This window comes from Denticeps clupeoides, chromosome 8, assembly GCF_900700375.1.
Source record: "Denticeps clupeoides chromosome 8, fDenClu1.1, whole genome shotgun sequence".
NCBI lineage: Eukaryota > Metazoa > Chordata > Actinopteri > Clupeiformes > Denticipitidae > Denticeps > Denticeps clupeoides.
Genome location: NC_041714.1, coordinates 2,785,120 through 2,807,314, shown reverse-complemented (window position 1 = coordinate 2,807,314; position 22,195 = coordinate 2,785,120). Strand labels below are relative to the sequence as shown.

The 22,195-nt window shown below is 42.4% G+C and overlaps 1 protein-coding gene across 8 annotated transcripts in view; it reads left to right on the top strand.

The window, feature by feature from the left end:
• Positions 1–22,195, top strand: part of eys (eyes shut homolog) — a 170,204-nt gene that overhangs the window by 132,973 nt on the left and 15,036 nt on the right. For all 8 annotated transcript variants that reach the window (XR_003750536.1, XM_028989232.1, XM_028989228.1 and 5 more), the window contains 3 exons: positions 10,372–10,480; positions 12,448–12,668; positions 21,642–21,814. Coding sequence is in view for 7 of the 8 variants with exons in the window: in XM_028989232.1 (XP_028845065.1) it covers positions 10,372–10,480; positions 12,448–12,668; positions 21,642–21,814 (503 nt within the window). In the remaining variant the exon portion in view is untranslated. The remainder of the gene's footprint in view (positions 1–10,371; positions 10,481–12,447; positions 12,669–21,641; positions 21,815–22,195) is intronic.

The window sequence follows — 22,195 nt, the reverse complement described above, 5'->3', positions numbered from 1 at the left end:
CCAAGGTCGAATGTCCCTGGTTATTTTTACCCTCTGATTCCGTCTGACTCCTCCCTAAACGCCTCATCTGCAAAGCAGCCCAATGTCAGGCGGCTGTCTTGTAATTGTACTGCCGTTGATCAGGCGGAAAGACGGAATCGCGGGATGGGTGGGGCGAGTTGGGGGGGAGGGGTCATGGTGCGCCGGCTACCCAAAATAATTGATGCCTGCCAGTCACGGAGCACATTATGCAGGAGCTGCTGTAGCAGTTAGTGTGAGAGCCACCGCAGCAGAACGAGTGCCAGCGCCGGGTAGCAGTCTGCTCCCATTTGATCCGCCGGAGGTGGGTGACCGGCTTGATCTGCCACAGCGCTGTAAAGCAGACGGGTGCATGGCTGGAAGAGGACAGAACATGACAATCGTGTGATAAGAGCCCTTTTCACTCCCACCTACAGTAATGCTATAAAAATTGTATTATTATTATTAATATTGTAGTAGTAGTAAATCCAACAAACACCGATTCTTAAAGATATTGTTTGGTTTTAATGCATTTCTGGGTTGGACAGGAGGCAGTAAAGCATTTCCTAGTAATTATTATTAATAATAATACACATGCCTCTAAACTGCAGTGCCCTTAGATAAATGGTGTTAGAATTCGGGCTGATGTCGCTTTGAATGTTCAAAGGTTCTGACCCACTTAGTATCTGTGCATCATCTGCTGTAATGTGTGTGTCTGCACCTGCAGGGAATCGGGGTTTGAGAAGTGGTGTGCCCTGGAAATTACAATGATTACTCACACGTCGTTTTCATTATTATTTCCATCTTGCCGGACTCTGGAATTGGATGATATGAGACGTTTTTTCGCCTTTTCCTCGGGATGCTGTTTGTGTGCCCTCCAGTAAAAACATTTGGCAGAGTGCTACCCTGCATGATGTTTTACTGCCATCTGTTGCCAGCATGTAGATTATGTTGAGCAGTGCTGCTACCGTAAATGTGTTGTTCCCTGGGTTTTTTACTATTATTATTTTATTTTATTTTGAAAAATGTTAAGTCACTAAGCCACAGTTCTTCACCACACCACCCCTAAACCACTGAGAATCAGTGACACAAACACACCATTTACCAAGACCTTGGGAAAGGTGCTGTACTAAATTATTGAATCTCCAGCTCATTGGGAGGAGCGCATAGCACAGTTAGAAAGGCCCTTCCCGTTGGAGTGGTAGCCATATGAGGGCATGAATAAATGAAGCTCGAGAAGAGCATGGAGAATATTGTTTATTTCAAGCCTTGAAATATTTATTAAATTGTTTGTTTTCTTCAGACTTTGAAGCAGTATGCTAGGAGACATCAGGCCACACCCGTTCACAGTCAGCAACACACAGATTCACAGAATTTATGTGGAAGAAAAAGAATCATAATTTCATAACCATACACAAATAATGTTACACATAACATTTGTGGTATTTACTGTGTGCTGTTGTGTGTTGTATGAATCTGAAGTGGGTTCATGACCCCTATACCTGCCTCACAGACATGAGAGCTTGTTGATTAATAAGCAAAAAAAAAAAGAAAGAGTGATGGTTAGTTCTCAATTGTTCTTCTTGAATGAATTTCAACGAAAGTTTCCACATCAATATGGAAACCTTTATTTTAATTTATCAATCATGTTTTGTTTTTTGTGTCATATTCTTTTGCACATATTTGCATATTAAACTGCCATCATTTTCACTTTGCCTACTTCAGAACTGATCTCAATATGCTTCCTGCTTGGTAAAGTGCCTTCTCTCTCCCCCTTGCTACCACTACGCCAGCTCATTGTCCCCTGAGGACAGGAGCCTGGAGTCTGGTAAGGCTCTCACAGGCCCGGGCTCATCATGAAAACCAACATGCATCCTCACTGGGAGCTCCGCTCAGGCTGGCCCATGGCGAGGTTTTACTGTGCGTCCACTATGGCCTCAGAACGTAAAGCAATGTCATCTTTATCAGTGTTTGTCTTGAGGACAAAAATTATGCTTTTTTGAATTTTGTCCTTTCTATATATAGTCTTGTTTTTTTCCCTCGCTGATTCTATCAACAAATAGCCATTCGGTGGATATTAAAAACTGGAAAATAATATGGCAGTAGCCTGCTGGGCCGTCCTCAGAAACAAACATTACAAAATGCAAATGCTTGCCCTGCTCTTTCATGACAAACCGTTCTTTTGCACTCTGATTTTATTCCTGCCTGATCTCAGCCTGGGTGAAGTTATCAGGTAATGCAGAAATTGCTCATAATTACGCAAAGAGATGTCTGATGGCAAAGTGCCACATGCTGTGATTAGAGCCTCACATCTGGTGAACCAGAGTTTAATGTTTCATCTATTAGTTATTCAGTCATAGTGGATGGTTTATGGTCAACTTAAGCGTTACAGGAAAAGCTGGGGAGTGTCATAGCAATTCCTGAAACAAATTCTTGATGGAAACTCTCATCTAAGTAGCGATTTCCATGACATAATGTGCCTTGCAGAGCTCATTCGGGAGGCTTATTTGTATCGTGTATCATGGGAGTGTCCAACCGTGTTCCACATCATCTACTATCCCACAGATTTAGGTGCAACCATAATCTAAGATGCCTGATAAGAGTACTGATGACTTTCAGGGAAATCTGTCTTCTGGACTGTTTTATGGTGGTTTGAGCGGAAATTCTCACCACTCAGGAGCCAGCTTTGCCATGCTGGCCATGTTTGGGGGCACTTTCAGGGGTCACCAGCACTTAAAATCTGCAAATCTTTAAATCTATCAAATCTGATTTGATACTAAGATGACTTGTTAAAACATTTTTTTCTATTATGGGTATGTATATGTGTGCAACAGCACAATTAGTTTGTTTTTTTCTTGATTTAGCCTTTTGGTGGGAGGGTTGGAAAAGTATGTGCTTTGCCTTTTTCCTTTTCATGTCTCTGGTTAAATCCAGAATCTGAAAGATGTCTGATAACAAGGAACAGGGTTCGATACCCTTACAAGTTGCCAGCAATCATCTGCTCACTCTGTAATTAGGTGGGTTAATTTTGCCCTTCTGATGCCCCCTTTTACGTCTTTTTACTTTAAAACCTGTGGGTGGTACGAGTACATTGTTTAATTTTAATTAATACATACATGGGGATTGACAGCCTTGTATGAAGTTCTACAAGTGGCAAAATTAAATAGATAAATACATCAATCATTAAATAATAAAATAAAATTTTAACTCAGTTTCATTCACTTACTTTGATGTAATTCATCATTTATCTGTCAGTCTCACCATCAAAGTAAGTGGGCGGGACTAACCTGATTTAGTTTGGTCTGAAGCCATTTCTGGCTGATTTTCCAGCAGATTTTGTCACAGCACACGGTGACATAACGAAATGTGTCCTCTGCATTTAACTCACCACCCTTAGTGAGCAGTGTTCAGCCATGACAGGTGCCTGGGGAGCAGTGTGTGGGCATGGTACCTTGATTAAGGGCACCTCAGTGGCACCATGATGGGATTCGGGATTTGTGTCTGTTTCGAGTTCACTTCCATATATGCTCAGTCACTGCACGTAGCGGGTAAAGTGGAGGAATTTATTGAGGTAGTCTTGAGTTATTTCGACAGGTAACCTTTGTTACAAAGGACAAGGGTTAGATCAGCAAGTGGGTTCAGACTGACAGATTGAAGTAATTTGTGATGCACTGAATGTACCCAAATTAAATAAATTCTGAAAATTTCAATATGACACATTTAATTAATTAATCATGTTTTCATTTGGAGTTTTTATAATTCAAGTCAGTAATTAATCACACATTTAATTATTGATGTGTTTAGCTATTTCATTTTGGCACTTGTAGCACTCCATAACCCTTTTCTTCTGCAATCTTATTTCTGTTGTATATGTTGTATGATTTCAGCCTTAAAAAATTACAATTGCGATACTTCAAAAACATATCACTGTCTCATTCCCATAAATAGTTTGCCATAATTTTATGACAGTCTGTATTATGTCTTTATAGAAATGTATTTATCAATGCAGAACATTGTGAAGAAACTAGGATATGTGGGATAGTTTGTGGAGTTTTCCTACTCCAAGCCAATTTTTCTACTCACTGACATATAAAATGATTGCAGTTCCTCTTGTTCTGCTTACATGTGCTGTTGTGTTTATCTCTAGTGCACTCTAATCTCTAATGTCACACGTGTTGTTTGTAATGATCATGTCTGTCTGTAGAAGACATTACAGAGAACCCAAATCGCTGCAGTACTCAGGCAACCCTAAATGTCTTCATAAGCATTATCGGTGTTATTAAGTTATATTAAGACCAGTAGGATGGTAGATTAGGGGAACCTGGGTTGGGTTGTTAGTGTCACATCCCTTTTCATGCAAGATACATACTGTCCAATGAGCCATTCTTTTGTTTCCTCTGAGCAACAAAAATCAGGCTGCATTCCATCCTCGCTTGTTAGGGGGGGCATTAATTCTTCAATCTGTATGCACCATGGCCTTCATAACATACCCGAGCTCAAATTAGTCCAGCCTGAAGTTGTGCGCCTTTGATTGCCTTTGGGGAGGTGTCCTGGAAGGCTGCGTCAAATTAGCGTGAGGGTGGCCACCATGATTGCTTGCATCTACTAGTTTATTTTCCTGCCGACGTGAAGCCGCAATCACAAATGGACCGTGGACTTTAGGCTGTGTGGGTGAGCTGATGTGCGGCACAGAAGTCCCCAGCTGCCCCTGTTGTCAGGCCAGCTGGAGGGTTTGGGGGTGTTTTCCAACACGGGAAGTGTTTGATCATTCAACAGGGAATGGAAAGGCAATTGCCAGCACCTAAAAATCTGAGCATAATCAGAATATGGATTATGCAGTGACAAGTTTGTAAGAGGACTTAAGGTCAGTATGTTAACAGATGTGCTACTAATACAACAAATTGCTGTATTGATTGCTATAATTATGGGTTCACCCTACCATCTGACATAGTTTTGCAGTTATCAAAAGCATGGAAAAGGACGTGGAATCAACTTGATCCAAAGACTACCTACTTGAACTAACAGCGCCTACATTTGAAAGCAACTGGAACAAATCGTAAGGACAGTAACAAATGGTCCTGTCTGAGTTTTATTTTTATAAAGCTTAAGTCAAGCTGGTCTGTGTTGCTGTAGTGTGATTAGATCACCCATGAGGTGCCCTTCAAGTTTTGAGCATTCTTTTTTTTTTTTGTAAATGAAGTAGCAGAAAACCTCCTCCCCATGTGATCAAGGTTAGCCCAGTGAAACATATGGTGATAATCATCCATACAGATGCCCACAGTTCTTTTCACAGTAATTTTCAGTAGCAGAATGCATAGCAATGAGAGAAAATGCAGCCTGCTTCACTCCAGTAACTGCATTTACATACACAATTTCAGTCATGAAAATTTGACAGGATATTATATTATTTTATCTGGTATATTTGATGTTTTCTGATGTCAGTGTGGCCTGAATGCCTATCAGTCAAACTCAGTGAGGCTGGACATGACTTGACTGCCCTGTGGCTGTCATTTTGTCATGTCACAACAAAATGAGCCTAGCGCCTAGCCTTTGTGTGCTAACATTTTTGAGAGACCTGCCAAACATTTCCACCTTCAACAAGATGAACTTTATTGCCATGTACAGAGTGCACAGACAGTTCATGTGTGTCAAGACAAGTTTCAATAAACATAAAAGAAGTTATAATAGGGCATGGTACCCAAAACAAAGCAGAATATAGGCTAGTGGTTCTCAAGCTTTTTTGCATCATTACCCACTTTGAACCAGGATTGATTCCTGAAATCTCCTCTGACCCCCCAGCATGAGACCATGAGAGCTTTACAACACTACAAGAACACTAAGAACACTTCAACTTATCTACCCCTTTGGCCAAGCGGTTATATCCGGAATGTTTGGTGAATGAGACCTATCTTCGAATCTCACCACGCTCAACCTTTGGGGGGCAGTGGTGGCCTAGCGGGTGAGGAAGTGGCCCCATAATCAAAGGGTGGCCGGTTTGAATCCTGAACTGCCAAGTTGCCACTGAGGTGAGGAGCAAGGTACCACCCACACAGGGGGTTGGTTAAAAGCAGAGGACACATTTCACTCTGCACTGGGTGCTGTGGTGTGTCACGTAACAAATAATCACATCCACTAATATATATATATATATATATAATATATCTCACTCACACATACAGACTAACTAAATATTGGGTAGTAGTTTAGTAGGTTAGACACTCGCCTATATACCAGAAGACCATAAAGAAGACCAAACTTCCATTGTGTCCCTCAGCAAGACCCTTCGGGTGGTGATTCTCTTCAACCTTCCTGGTATTTGATCTCAGCCTGTCATTTTTGGAGCATGCTAGGGGACACAGCCCAAAAACCAAACAGAGGAGGGGCGGACCACAGTCTGTGGGTTCCACATCCTGGTTCCTGCAGCAGACACACAACCCTAGACCCAAGGAGAGATGGTTAAAGGGGCTGGGGAACCATCCTCCGAGTGAACACACAATCCCAAATCTACAACTGTATATACGGAAGGAAGGCTTTTGAGTTCCCCGACCCCAACAATGATTCCGCGTTTGCTGCCATCACCTTGATTAGGTCTTGTCAGCGCGTCTTCCTTTCCCCGAATCTCGTCTTGCACCCCTGTGGTATTCCTTCACGGGGGCATGTTACCGTCACACCCTCACCCCGTCTGCCTCATTCACCCTCACCAGTCGCCTGACTCTGCTCAGATTATTGTCATCACCTGCGCTTGTCTGCCCTTGCAATAGCCTGCACCCCCACATAAGGATTCATCTGCGATCACTTCGGGGGTCATGTTCTCATGTCATGACCTGTATAACGCTGAAGGTTCTGAATCTGAGAATCAGTTCTGTATGTTCATCCACCAGATCTGTATAGTTTAATTTGGAGACCTCTGCCCTGATGTTTTTTTTTTTTTTTTTTTTTAACTTTTAAGACGTTATTAGACCTAGAACCTAAAATCAAGCAAGAAAGGAAATGACAACAGGAAACACTCATGGACAGAGTTTCACTGAATAATTAATAAATGTTCCCCCTGCCTTTCGGTACTACATACAGACAATGTGTGTGTATAGCTTTACTGCTGACTTAAGACCCAATGAGGTGCGGGTCACTGGTTGGAGTCAACATTACGCCATCAAATCAGATGCTCCGCCATGCTTGTGATTTGGACTGTGCGTTTCAGCAGAAGCGTTTTCCGTTGTTTCTGCCACTGGAAACCACATCCGTGTAATATACTGATGGCAGCGAAGCTGTCTCAGAGAGGATAAACCGAGTTGAGGACTGAAGGCAGACCTGAGACGGGTTATAGTGCTCATGTGAACAGAGAAGAAGAACACTTCCTGGAGCAATCCTGTGGTGTCTTATCACTGAATTTATGAGTAGGGCCAATGGCCCCACCATTGGGAAGTCTGTTGCTTTAATGCCCATCTAATGGAAAGGAGTGAGGATTTACACATAAATGGCTCAAAAAGGAGGAGGGCCCAAAATTCAGTGAGAAGGCAGCAAACCTTTAAGAAAAACACACACGCAGATGCTGGAATGTCCATCTTGCTCGCCATTTTTTAACGGCTGGTATTTCAACCTCACTTTTCCATTTTTGAATGTCTCTATATTTTCACAGGTTTCTTACTGTAACTGTTCTGTTCACAAGTGAAAGTAAAACATGCCACTCATTACAACCCAGTGACACACTGAAATTTGTCCTCTGCTTATAACCCTGCATCACCCTTAGTGAGCAGTGTTAAGCCCGGGGAGCAGTGTGTGGGGACAGCACTTGGCTCAGTGGCACCTTGTCAGTTCGGGATTCGAACACACAACCTGGGACATGAATACAAAAGTATAAGGCTAATAATATTTTAGTGAAAACAAGGAAACAAACATGTAATTCAAAATCTATGGGAAGATAAATAATGAATGATTATAAAAGTGGTACATGGATCCAAACAGACAACCAGAAATGAAATGAATAAGTGGGAGAGATAAAGGAGAGAATGGTGTGTGTCGGCGTGGGGGGTAGGAAGTCAGGTGTCAGGCAAGAGAGTCTTCTCTCACCCCCTTTTGAAGAAGGAAGTGAGCCACCTATGTAACCTCACTATAAGCACAGGTGTAATCAACAATTAGCTGCCTCCAGATCCAGTCCTGCCCGTACACTGACACCCCCAGACCCCCCCAACCACCGCTAAAGCACAAAACCAAGCGAAACCTAAGAAAATCCACCCGCACACCCATCAAACCTAGTCAGCTCATTCACAAACCCTGGGCCCTAGGAGTAGTGAAAGACTGACGGGAATGAAACCCCAATACCGAAGAACGCAGGAAAAACATTATACTCTGGATAACACATCAGCAACAACGTTGTCCCTCCCTCCCTCCCTCCTCAACGGGTACTGCTGAAGAATCAAGCAAATCAAGTGGACACCACTGTTTTTGATTCCTTCAAATAGCATGCATCTTCTGTGTAACACTTCAACATTACATTTTCCTCTCAGGTCTGAGGGATCTTATGTTTTCATTTTTGTCTTTTAATGACTTGAGTGTGGATTTTTACATTGAGTGAAATGTATTGTCAATAATTGCATTAAAAAACACAGGTACGAAAAAGATCAAATTCCTCCTGATCGTCTCCTGAGCGACAGTAATCACAACAGACGAACACACAGGATATCACAGTACTAATTTACAGACGATGGTGCAATAAAAGCAATACATATTTAATAAAAATGCAATAAATATTTTCTATATTGACTTTGCAATAGGTACAGTACAGGCCAAAAGTTTGGACGCACCTTCTCATTCAATGTGTTTTCTTTATTTTCATGACCATTTACGTTGGTAGATTCTCACAGAAGGCATCAAAACTATGAATGAACACATGTGGAGTTATGTACTTAACAAAAAGTGGAGACCTGGCCTCCACAGTCACCGGACCTGAACCCTGTCGAGATGGTTTGGGGTGAGCTGGACCGCAGAGTGAAGGAAAAGGGGCCAACAAGTGCTAAACACCTCTGGCAACTCCTTCAAGACTGTTGGAAAAGCATTTCAGGTGACGACCTCTTGAAGCTCATCGAGAGAATGCCAAGAGTGTGCAAAGCAGTAATCAGAGCAAAGAAACTAGAATATAAAACGTGTTTTTAGTTATTTCACCCTTTTTTTTTTGTTAAGTACATAACTCCACATGTGTTCATTCATAGTTTTGATGACTTCAGTGAGAAATGGTCATGAAAATAAAGAAAACACTTTGAATGAGAAGGTGTGTGCCAAACTTTTGGCCTGTACTGTATATGGGTAAGTGATTAAGTGATTTATGTGGACTTTTTATATGTTCATGCTGGAGATTTATGAATAACAAATGATTGCAGTCAAATCGCTGGATCCAAACCACCATAGCACTGAGTTGACCTGAGTGGGACGTTTCTTGACTAAATTTATTTGATTGTTAAATGGAAGCCAAATATATGACTGAATTGATATTTTCTATGTCAGGACAATGGGATACAATTCCTCATCATAATAACTCTGGTGTTCATGCAGTTTTACAAATTTAGGAACAATTTATGAAAACACATTGAATTCTATTGTGTCATGATCCGGACCGGCAGGGGTTACTCCGGATCCATAGTCTGGACTGGAGTTTCATGTTCGTCCTGTGTAATGTTCCCTGATCGTGTTCACCTGGTGTATATTTATATAATTGTCCTGTTCGTGTCTGTTCGCCGTCGGGTCATTGTGCGTGTTTATGTTCCCCTGTCTCGTGAAGTTTGTATTAATCCCTGTCATGTGAAATCGTGCGAATGCGTCCTCCTTCATCGCCGTGTCCAGCCCACCCGTGACATATTGAGATGTCTGCTCTTTTTGATATTGTGATGTAACAATTCCCCCAGTTTCTTGTGATTCTATATTAAAGTATCTGTCTAAATGGCCTTCTCTTTTGACACAGCATATCACCATCCTGCCGTGAAATTGCATTTGTAAATGTTTTCTCTCTCTCTCTGACTCATTTAATAATTAGTGTGTAATTTGTTCAGGCAGCCTTCATGTACGAGAGTGAAAACAGAAATGATGTCAAGCTCTGTACTGTGTTTTTATACCCTCGGTGTGTTAAAAACTACATCGCTGCAGCGGCAGAGGGGAGGAGGAATTCCTGGTGGCTGCACTTTGTCTGGGTCCGAGTTTACGAAATGGCAAGCTCTAGATGTCAGCAGTCACACCAGATCTACTGCCATACCCTGCTTTCTGCACCAAGTCTGCATAATTTTAATGGTTAAATGGATTTATCATGAATGCTGCATGTCCTAATGAGATTTCTCTCCCTCTCCTCTGTCTCTCCCCTCCTCCGTGTCCTCCCCCTCTGCTCCGCAGATATCGGCTGCCTGTCAGTAAAGATGGAGGGTCGTGTGTGATTGAAATAGCTGTAGATAATGAAACCGTGAGCCAGCAGCAGGAATATCTGTCCCATCCAGTGTCAGAGGTAAAGGCCGGCGGGATCTGGATGAACGGCATGTGTGGGCTGTGCTTTGTGATGAATAGAATTTCTTTTGCGGGATTGTCTCAATGAACCCAAAAGAGGAGGTCAAGTTTACGAATGCTGTCCACACACACGCACACACAGGGCGCTTGGGCATTCTTCAACAAGCTGTAAATTGTTTATTAATGAGAAGAACGCACCCATACATTGCTCTTTTTGTAAAGAACGGGAATGATTGTACATTGAAATTAATGTGCTCTCTGAGGAACGCAGAGCTTGATTTCTAGGAAAATAATTAGCTCATCATGGTGATGGTAATTACTGAGAACTTCAGGCCTTCCCGCGGACGTAATCAGATGCTTTCAAGTGGAATAGCAACGGAGCAAAGCGCAGTACGAAAACCAAGGTCCACGTGTGAGAGCATACGCAGCCTACCACAGACCACAATGCTCCTCACGGTGTGTTCTGTACAGAGGGGACATGCTGTAATTCTCCAGCATGTTAATCAACTATTCAGTCAAACTTTCCTACAGTGGTTTGCTTGGACCACACAGATTGCCTGAAATGCATTATAATGGTGTGTTAAGTAAGTACTTTTTTATTTGCATAGCAACATTCTATATTAATGAGTATTGAACCATTTTGAGTTTTTTATTTTGCTCTCCCATGCTGTGTATGCCTGCGACCCAATAACAGCTGTGCCATGAGTTGCAGTAACACGCTCCCTCTCTATATTGGGTTCTATAGCTTAATTAGCATCAGTATTATTAAATCAGACAGATTAAATGAACCCCCACCATTCTAACCAGCAATACACGCTGTAATAATGTAGCGGGGCCCATTAAATAAAATGAGTGTTTTCTATCATTTTTGTATTATAGTTTTAAAAAGGGGGGTTAATTTATCCAAAAAAGAAATCTGAAATGAATATTTCATTGAATGAAATGTCAAAATACCTCACCAGCCACGGGGAGCATAATCACACACAGCTCCTATATTGTTGTTCGTATACTTTTAAGGGGCATACAGAGTAGTTTGATGGCCGTCATGTATTAGGGCTATTTGCATTCAAAATGCCTGGCTCAGCACAGCAAGCAAGCAAGCACACCACACACTTAATTTGTATATAAAAGCCACGCTTGGAGCACCTCGTCCGTGTTTCAATTAAATGTTCATTGTGCAACAGCAGCCACATCACATAAAAGGGTATGGGGCTGTATTCACACGCTGTTTAAAAATGACTGGTTTATTTGCATCCTGTCATAAGAGGTTGTGTTAATCTGACCTGGGAAGTAGAGTGGGGCTGGTTATGACTTTATGTCCTTTGCAAATTGCAGTGTGTGTGTGTGTGTGTGTGTGTGTGTGTAAATATCAATACAGTTACCCATTTAAGGCAGGAGTTGCATTTCCCTAATAACACCAAGCCCTAAATTGGCAGTGAGATGCCCCTTATCTCCTGTGCCTGTTACATGTATCTAAATGTTCAAATTCTCTTTTCTTTCCCTCGGGTGAGTGCATTACAGACTGCATTATAAATAACTAAGCTAAAGTAAGCTAGATAAAAAGAAAAAGCCATGCATGGAGAATGGGTTTTCCAGATTTTTTTTAAAGAACTGTCTGGCTAAATTGAATTGACTAATACAGGGCAACGGACACAACAAGCTGATGCTGTTTAACTTTGTTGAGTGCTTCTGCTGAGATAAAAAAAAAAAAAATCAGCTATGTTGTTGCAGAACATGCTGACTCAGACATTGACAATCAATGAATAAATGATGCAAAAAGTGGGCAAAACACTTTCCTCTGAGATTGTAGGTTCTATAAATATGACAGGAGGAAAACATCATCTTTTCACATGTGGGTCAGGCTGAAGGAACAGAATAGGAAAGTCCCTTGTGGCTGGTGAGATGTTCCTCACTATTGCTTGTTGTCTTAGTCAATCCGTTGTCCCATGTTATGTGTGTGTCATATAGGGAGCGTTTGGGCCCATGTTCCTTGGAGGGGTCCCACCTCACTCAGAACTGCTCGGCCAAACAGGAACATGGCCTGGGTTTGTTGGGTGTGTCCGGGAGCTGCAGGTCAACACGAAGGAGCTGGACATCGTGAGGGAGGCTGTAAGGGGACAGAACATCCTCAACTGCGCCTCACCGGTCTGTCAGCACCAGCCCTGCCGCAACGGTGGCACTTGTGTCAGGTAAGAGACACATTCCCACTGGCATTCCAACCTTCTTTATAGCCTCATCGCATTTCCGGAACTATCTATCAGCTTATGGACAAATGTCAGCAAATGTCAACCATAAATGACATAGATAGTGGAGAAGGAATTTTTCACTTTCTCGCCTTTTCTAATTGTATGAATAAATATGGCTCAGGCTGTACTGTGACAGAAAATTCAATTTTTACCATTAAAACAACAGGCATAATGGTTATGTGTCCTTACGTTATAAATTCTGTAAATCAATACTCCATCCTCTCACCTCCGAAAGTGTCTGTTTCTTCACCATCCAATTAGTCTTAATGCTCCCTCTCCACGATAAGGAGTCCATTACTGTTAATCAATTTAGGAAAGTAAAAGAATCAAAAGCCATTAGTTGCACATTAGTGTGGAAAATGTTTCATTTTCTTTTCCTGAAGCTTTCACTGCATATACACATCTTTAACATTCATGAAAGTCCAATTACTTAACCATGTCCGTTTAAAAAGTAGTAATACATAGTATGTATTTCATTGAGGGTTTTAACCTAAATAGTTCTAATTTAGCTTGTTACAGGCATAGACAATTTGTTGATTTACATTTACGGCATTTGGCAGACGCCCTTATCCAGAGCGACTTACAACGTTGATGAGCATGGTTAAGCATTTTGGCACAGTGTATTATGCCCTTTTTTTTGGGGCTCATTCTAAAAGTACTATGCATGGTGCATAGGACATAGCATCAAGTCCTGCATGATTGGAAATGAAAGCACATAAAGAAGGAAGTGCAGAGGAATAGTTAGCCATATCCTTGCTTCCCATGCCTCTGCGCCTCAGCTAACTAGCATGTCGCCTTGAGTTCATTTTTTCTCATTTGCACCATGCACAGTGCCAATAAAATGCAGCTCTGTGCATTTTACATATTAAAAAACATGGACATCGCAGTGTCAGGTCCGCATACTCATTGGACCCAGCCAAGGCCAAGGTTTCATATCCCCGCCTTGTTTTGACCATAGAATACTTTTTTCAAATATCACTTTGGGGAGAAAACTAAATATCTGCAGTGTCTTTTGACACTGTCCAAACACGGGCAGTTTGGATGAGAAAGGACACACAGAACAATTAAGATGAACTAAAACCTGTTTGCAGTTAATGCATGTTCTCCTGAGAATCATGATGATGGATGGTCAGGCCCCTCCAGATTTTGTCAGGTTTCTTGCAGTTGCACCAACTGCCCTGCCTGTCATTATTTCTAATAGACTGTGCATGCATGTTATGCAAGATATTATGCAAAGGCAAGCCCTTATACATCGGAGAGGCAAAAACATGAGGGATTTCTGGGAGGTTACAGTCGGTGGTTTTACACAGGAGCTGCAAAAATATACAGCGTGGATGAGCACAGCTGGGCACACGGTGACATTTTGCCACTGTGACGTGGTCCTAACAGGGTAGAACAGATCGGGCTCCACTTACAGGGCATTATGCAGCAGCGCAGCGCGGAAATGTGACAGTGCAGCTGTTCATTTGGGAAGGTGCCAGCAGGACCGCACACTCGCCCAGAGAGAGCGTTCACACACAGGAGAGTCTGCACACACACACACACCACAGGAGGTGTGTGTCGCGAAGGCTGGAGGTGCGGCGATTATCTCTCTTTGTAATCTGCCACGGCGCAGCCTTCACCAAGCAATCGACCTTAATTGCGTGGCCACGTTGTGGAATGAACCCCTTCTCTTTTTGCCCTAAAGGCCTCGGAACCGATGATTTCATTCATTTCTTAATCGATTTGATTATTCACAGACTCCAAACAAGATTAATGAGTTGTTTTTTTATGTTTCATTTTTTCAAAATCCAGATCTTGGCAGCACCTGCATAACTATAAAACCAATCTTCATTTCTTTAGAAATGAAGAGCCGATTTGCTGAGGTGGTATCGCTTTCCACGGTCAATTAAAATTAACGCACTTAGAAATGTCCGAATGAAGAGAAGCACGGAGTCACTGGTGCTGTGCAGCCAGCGAGGAAACGGGAGAGCTGAGCTCCAGCCATTAATTGCAGAAATTAAAGGCTTGTTGCACACTGTAACAGATGTGGGATAATGAAAGCGCTTTTAAGCCCATGTTTGTGAACATGCCATCTATTTTGCTTCTGTCTGATCAATGTACATTGCAACGATTTTTTTTTCTGCCCACATTGGGATAATGTGATGAAAGAGAATGGCTGTACACATCTGGATAAATGATTCAAACCATACATTTTTAAACTGTTGAATATGAGATAACAGTTAATAATTGATTCCTGTGCCACATGATCTCCATGTCCGTTTAAAGTTGCGGCTCAACAAGATGTCTGGAATCATGAATAATTGAGGCTGTTGTACTTTTCCAGTCTTATTCCAACACACAGTAGCTTTTTTTTTTTTTTTTTTTTTTACTCAGATTGTGAGTGATAAAGTTCTGATGACGGCGAGTTTTCTGTGTTTCAGTTAGAGGGCAACACGAGGAGACCTGTAATTGAAAGAACGGCTAATCTTTTTACCTCGCTCTCGTTCTTTTTGGTTAGAAAGGCACGCTTCTCTCTTTGAGATCTGATTTGGATTTGTCTGAAGAATGCTTCATACTTCACAGGACAGAGCAGCTAGTAGTACCTATAAGACTTGCCAGGAGTCACACTTATTTCAGCGCCCCTGACTTTGTTTTATTCTCTGCAAATGATAGAGAATATCATTAATGTGTATATTTTCAAGTGGGTGCATGTGTAGACTTATTTGCAATAGTTGTAGCGCAGATCAGCAGTGGCTCCCGCCATACCTCTGGGCTTCAGTATATATTTTCAGAGAGGAGACAAATCCAGCTTCTTCTGTCTTGCTTCATGTTGGCCTGAAAGTAAACCTAAATGAGTTTCCTTACAAAATACAATGGGACATTTTGCCACTTTCTGGGGCTGTAAGATGTGTTTGCAGTGTTATGCCAAGCTGACAGTGTGTATAAAATAATACAGTTCTCTTCCTGACATATACAATACAGTATTTTACAATTTTAATCTTTGGATAACAATAATTGAAAACTAAAAATCTAATAGCTCAGACATTAGTGACGTAATCTCAATCCAGTTTTGAGGTCCTCTCAGGGAGCACCATGTTCTGGATTACAGAACCATGGGCCGGGAAATCATGGGCTGCACAAAACTGATGGTTGCGTTGTGTCAGAACTTGCCATAGCTGCAATATTATCCAATTGGAGAAAAAGAAGAAAACCAGAACCGTGTCACGTCACTAGCACAGCATAATGTGCAAAGTTTGCATTTTTTAACAAATGAAAAAAATTGGCTCAGTAACCGATGAATCTGGACATGTCTAACCCACTCAGAAAGCAGAAACTGTGCATAAAGAGATATTCCTCAATAAATCTGTTATCTGTACCTTTTTTCATCTTTTGGAATTGTGCATTATATTTTGTGAAATAAATATAATGACGATACAGATGTAGAATGCTGTCTTAGTTTATTTATAATGTGGGTCATGCCTTCGGCCATTATCGTACAGTGAAAATGCCGGCACTGCCGCTGGTGGTCCCCTTGAACAGGGCTTAACACCAAACATCCGAACATCCGTAGGCGTTCTAGTCGGTTCACCTTTTCACACCAAGACATCATTCACCAGCCCCGTCAAGCCCACCGCTAAACTCTGTTACAATGTATGTCATGCCTGCCCAAGTGGATAATTGACTACTTGCCCCACTAAACAGCACAAGCAATCTACTGCATTCTCAGGCCCACCAATCAGTCGGTTGCCCCTCTGCCAGCGTGTACCTGACAGCGCTAAACGCCGGATTCTGGCCCCAGGTTAGAAAAAAAAGAAGGTTAAAGAGATAATGTTTCGCTTTAAAGACTTCGTAGACATAGCAAGCAACCAGAAGGCCTGTTCTGCCTGTGTTCTCCATTGGCAGGGGGGGTTGCTGCGCTGTGCTGCGTTGCTGTGTGTTATTGCGCTGGACACCAGCTTTCCTCCAGTTGCAATAACTCTGGAAGTAATTGTTTCATGCTCTCCCCGTGTTTCTGTGGGAATCGGCACGGCAGCCGTGGCATTCTGTAGACGTGGAGCTCAGGTGGACTGGCATCTATATATAACCTCGGTTATTTCCCTGCTCTTCATTCGGGCCGTACTCCTGCCTTATGTACTGTACGCTGGGTTCACCTTCAAACCACTTTGACTCTGACTACAGTCATTTATTAAAAATTGTAATGGCGGATCGTTGTCTATGTCTGGTGAGAATACTCAGGACGTTTTTGAAAAGTGCATTGATCCAGAGCCTTTAATGGTGTTGTTGTTGTTTTTATAGACAACTGCAATTATAGTCTTCGTCAGGATTTGGTGCAGTTGGCTGGTTCAGTGTTACCAGCATTAATGCATTATTGGATTTATTGGGGATTTTAAATTTAAAAGGAAACGGGCTGGAGAGAACTCATCTCGACAATAACAAGCACAAAGCCATTACTAACACTGATTATATCACAGTGGTTTTAAATCCCAATATCAAGCATTATTACAACATTTATCATCTCTCAGGGTGACAACACATCACCTTCCTGCAAAAGTGAATATACAGTATCTCACCCCTATGTTTTAGTAAATATTCTATTCTATCTTTCCTCGGGACAATACCAAAGATATGACACTTTGATACAGTAGTAACAAATGTCCAAATTGTCAATATTCTGTGTGGACACCATTATTTTCCAGCAATGTGTTAACTATCTGGTAGTTCGCTGGAGCTTTACAGGTTGCCGCTTGAATCCTCTTCCACTTCTCCATGACGACATGATGGAGCTGGTTGCCACCACACACTAAATCCATCTGAACCAAATCCATGTCCTTAGTCTGTTTGTGTTCAGTGAACTGTTTGAGGTCTTTCTTGTGCATCAACTTTAGAAGAAACTTCCGTCTGGGACGATAGCCATGCCCACCAGTTTGATTCAGTGTGTTGAATCTACTTTGACTCTGACAGGTTGATCCCTGAGTCCTTCAATCTCTGCAGCAATGCTGGTACCACTCATACGTCTTTTTTTCTTTGGTGGACCAGGGTGAGGTCTCTTCTGAGAGGAACCTGTCCTGTTAAACATCTGTGTGGTCTTGGCCACCATACTGAAGCTCAGTTTCAGGGTGTTGGGAATCTTCCTCTGACCTCAGCCATCTTTACAGTGAGTGCAAAATTATTAGGCAAATGAGTATTTTGTCCACATCATCCTCGTCATGCATGTTGTCTTACTCCAAGCTGTATAGGTTCGAAAGCCTACTACCAATTAAGCATATTAGGTGATGTGCATCTCTGTAATGAGAAGGGGTGTGGTCTAATGACATCAACACCCTATATCAGGTGTGCATAATAATTAGGCAACTTCCCTTCCTGGCAAAATGGGTCAAAAGAAGGACTTGACAGGCTCAGAAAAGTCAAAAATAGTGAGATATCTTGCAGAGGGATGCAGCACTCTTAAAATTGCAAAGCTTCTGAAGCGTGATCATCGAACAATCAAGCGTTTCATTCAAAATAGTCAACAGGGTCGCAAGAAGCGTGTGGAAATCCAAGGCGCAAAATAACTGCCCATGAACTGAGAAAAGTCAAGCGTGCAGCTGCCAAGATGCCACTTGCCACCAGTTTGGCCATATTTCAGAGCTGCAACATCACTGGAGTGCCAAGTGTGCAATACTCAGAAACATGGCCAATGTAAGAAAGGCTGAAAGACGACCACCACAAGAAACACAAGCTGAAACGTCAAGACTGGGCCAAGAAATATCTCAAGGTTTTATGGACTGATGAAATGAGAGCGAGTCTTGATGGGCCAGATGGATGGGCCCGTGGCTGGATTGGTAAAGGGCAGAGAGCTCCAGTCCGACTCAGACGCCAGCAAGGTGGAGGTGGAGTACTGGTTTGGGCTGGTATCATCAAAGATGAGCTTGTGGGGCCTTTTCGGGTTGAGGATGGAGTCAAGCTCAACTCCCAGTCCTACTGCCAGTTTCTGAAAGAAACCTTCTTCAAGCAGTGGTACAGGAAGAAGTCTGCATCCTTCAAGAAAAACAAGATTTTCATGCAGTGTGGCTGGCAAGAAAGGGTAAAAAAGAAGAAAAACTAATGACATGGCCTCCTTGTTCACCTGATCTGAACCCCATTGAGAACCTGTGGTCCATCATCAAATGTGAGATTTACAAGGAGGGAACATAGTACACCTCTGAACAGTGTCTGGGAGGCTGTGGTAGCTGCAGCACGCAATGTTGATGGTGAACAGATCAAATCACTGACAGAATCCATGGATTGCAGGCTTTTGAGTGTCCTTGCAAAGAAAGGTGGCTATATTGGTCACTGATTTGTTTTTGTTTTGTTTTTGAATGTCAGAAATGTATATTTGTGAATGTGGAGATGTTATATTAGTTTCACTGGTAAAAATAAATAATTGAAATGGGTATATATTTGTTTTTTGTTAAGTTGCCTAATAATTATGCACAGTAATAGTCCCCTGCACACACAGATATCCCCCTAAAATAGCTACAAATAAAAACAAACTAAAAACTACTTCCAAAAACATTCAGCTTTGATATTAATGAGTTTTTTGGGTTCATTGAGAACATGGTTGTTGTTCAATAATAAAATGATTCCTCAAAATACAACTTGCATAATAATTCTGCACAATTATTTTTTCAGAGTTCTTTACCGTGAGGAGCCATGTTGAGCTTCCAGTGACCAGGATGAGAGTGTGTGAGAGTGACAACACAAAGTTTAACACACATGAGTCCACATAACTCCAGGGAGGGAAAATTGATAATTGGGCACAATCTGGACATTTTCATTTTCTACTCACTTTAGTTGTCTGGGCCTGTGTTTAGTTATTTTGGGACAGTACATGTGCACTCTTACTCAATCTGCACACTGACTACTTCACATGTCCCAGGGAAAGATGTAATAAATTTTGTGGGGTGTCCTGTCCTCACCTTTGTGAGATACTGTATGAGTGAAATTCAGGCTGCAGGACCCCTTTCTTTTAAAATTCCTGGCACAAGGAATTTCACATTGCTTTACCTGTGATAATACCTGCAAAGGCCATAATAGCTGTGAACATCAACAACGTGATTGTATAATGCTCAGCGTCACAGAGTGGCTGTGCACTCTTCAATGTGCCATTTTCCATCACTTTACCGCTTCAGCCAGACCCGTTCAATCCAACGATCTGGCACCAAATCGCCTCTCCAGCCAAATGATACTTGAAACTGGATTCCCACAAGGTGCTGTGTTCTCTAAAAGTTTTTTTTTTTTAACATATTTTTACATAGATGTTTACTGAGGCAAATCGAAGGCTCTGGCCATCATCCCTGAAACCATCTCCCTCATTTCCCCTCATTAAATTATGCAGGAGAGTTATTTTCTCCGTATGAATTACGGTATGGGCAGTGGTGGTGACAGCTCATTATTCCTCTTATGAAAATCATACTTTCAAAAAACATTTGACCCAGTTTAGCTGTGACCTGCATAACGCTGCTTCGCAGCTGTCATTATGATTCAAATGGGCGGTTTTTAGGAAGAGGTTGCGTCTCGGTGTCAATTTCATGAATAACAAGCTACGTACGTTACCGTGATAGCATGCATTAGGCCATTTCTAATTGCTTTACATAAACTTATAATGAGGCATGGATTCAAATTGATTCGAATTCTAAAAATGTTCCCAAGACGTTCTTAACCTTTTGGCCAGAGGTTGCGAGTCAGGTTACGATTTTTTGTTTTTGTGGAGCCTCCGATAGCCTCGGTCAGCAGAAGACACGTTTTCCAGCAAGTGAACGCAGTGAAGTGCAGTCAGTCATGGAAACAGATGTGTTTGCATGTTGTACATAATGCAGGGCACTAATCTCACAGCCTGCAGTGTCATTACCCCCTGCTGTCCTAAAGGCAGTGACAAACCACTTGCTCCCTCCTCGGGGACAGGAAAAAACGGCTCTCGCATGCCGGCGCCACAAATCGGGTCAGAGATTATGTTACCTACAGTGAGAGGAAATTAGACTTTTTTTTCCTGTTTGATAAATATTGCAATTTTTTTTTTATCTTTTATGCTCAATCTGAAAGAAGCGGTGGAGCAGTTATCTCCGATGGCAACTTTTCTTATATTCAATTTTATTATGCTGTTAAGACGTTTTTATTTGTGTGTGTGTGTGTGTGTGTCTGTACACAGCGCATACTAAAATAAGACAGTCAGGCCAGCATCTTCACGGGATGTTTATCCTGCTACCACAATAGCATGACATTTCTGTAGGAAAAAGGTGCTCCTCCTCCTCTCTCCCCCATCAAGACACTCATTTCCCACTGTTCTAAATTCCTGAGACAGAATGTAAATATTTCATTTCGGGAATCCGGCTCTGGAGAAGCAAAACGCATCTCGCTGTGCAGCTGCTCAAGGCGCATTATTAATTTATAGACTTGACACCCCTCCAATACTTCCTGTATCTGATATAATACCTTTGAAAAGTGTGTGCATCTCTGAGCAGCTTATGAAGTCCCTGTCTGAATATTACTTATCATGCCGTCCCACCCTCCACTTCTCACCCAGAGATAAAGCGGGGGAATACGAATGGAGAAAGGATGGATTGGAATTTCATGTGGGCTTTTTGGCCCTGCATACATTAACTCAAATGCTCCCAATCATCCGGCAGCTGCAGGGAAAGATCCTGTCTCACAGTGGGAACCATTGTATTTACATTCGGCCAAAGATTCTCCTGCAGCCCCGCTGGCGGGGTTTACGCGTGTAGTTTGGAGAGTTCAGTGGAATGAAATTGCATTTAGCCGTGGCCTCTTTACCAAACTGGCCATAGGAGGCCCAGTCATTTCCAGCTGATTATCGTGGACGTATGTCGACTGTCCCCCACCAGGCTCAGTTCTCCCTCGGTTCATAGGTTGCATCCTCACGACGTCTCTCCCTGTGTGTTTCCCTTCCTTACGCAGCGATGCGGAGAACTGGTTCTGTGTGTGTCCGCCGCTGTACTCCGGCAAGCTGTGCCAGTTTACGGCCTGCGCGCACAGCCCGTGTGCTTATGGCGCCACCTGCGTTCCCAAGTCCCAGAAGGAGGCTGTGTGCGTGTGCCCCTATGGACGCCAAGGTCTCCTGTGTGAGGACGGTAAGTGGCGGTTGGCAGTGACATGTCACCATTATTTATAAATGAATGTTATTTGTCCTTTAAAGATCTGGCTGTGTTATGCAGCCATGCATAAGGAAAAATGTGATCCTTATTTCCAGCGGAAGGATTTCGTTTCTACAGTACGCATCATCCGGACTCCCCCTGATGAAATAATATGCAACTCTCTCTCCTAATCAATATTCTGCTGATTTATGACATAAAGGGTGAAATCCTCTTTTTATTCCAGAACGTAGAGCAGGATAGAAGTTTCAGGGAAACAAATGGTCCTTTTATTTGCTCTAATCTAATTAGCGGCAGCTGAAGGACTCCTTGGCACTGCTTACAAGCGGCCATGCCAGACAGCGCCCACACGCCAGGCAG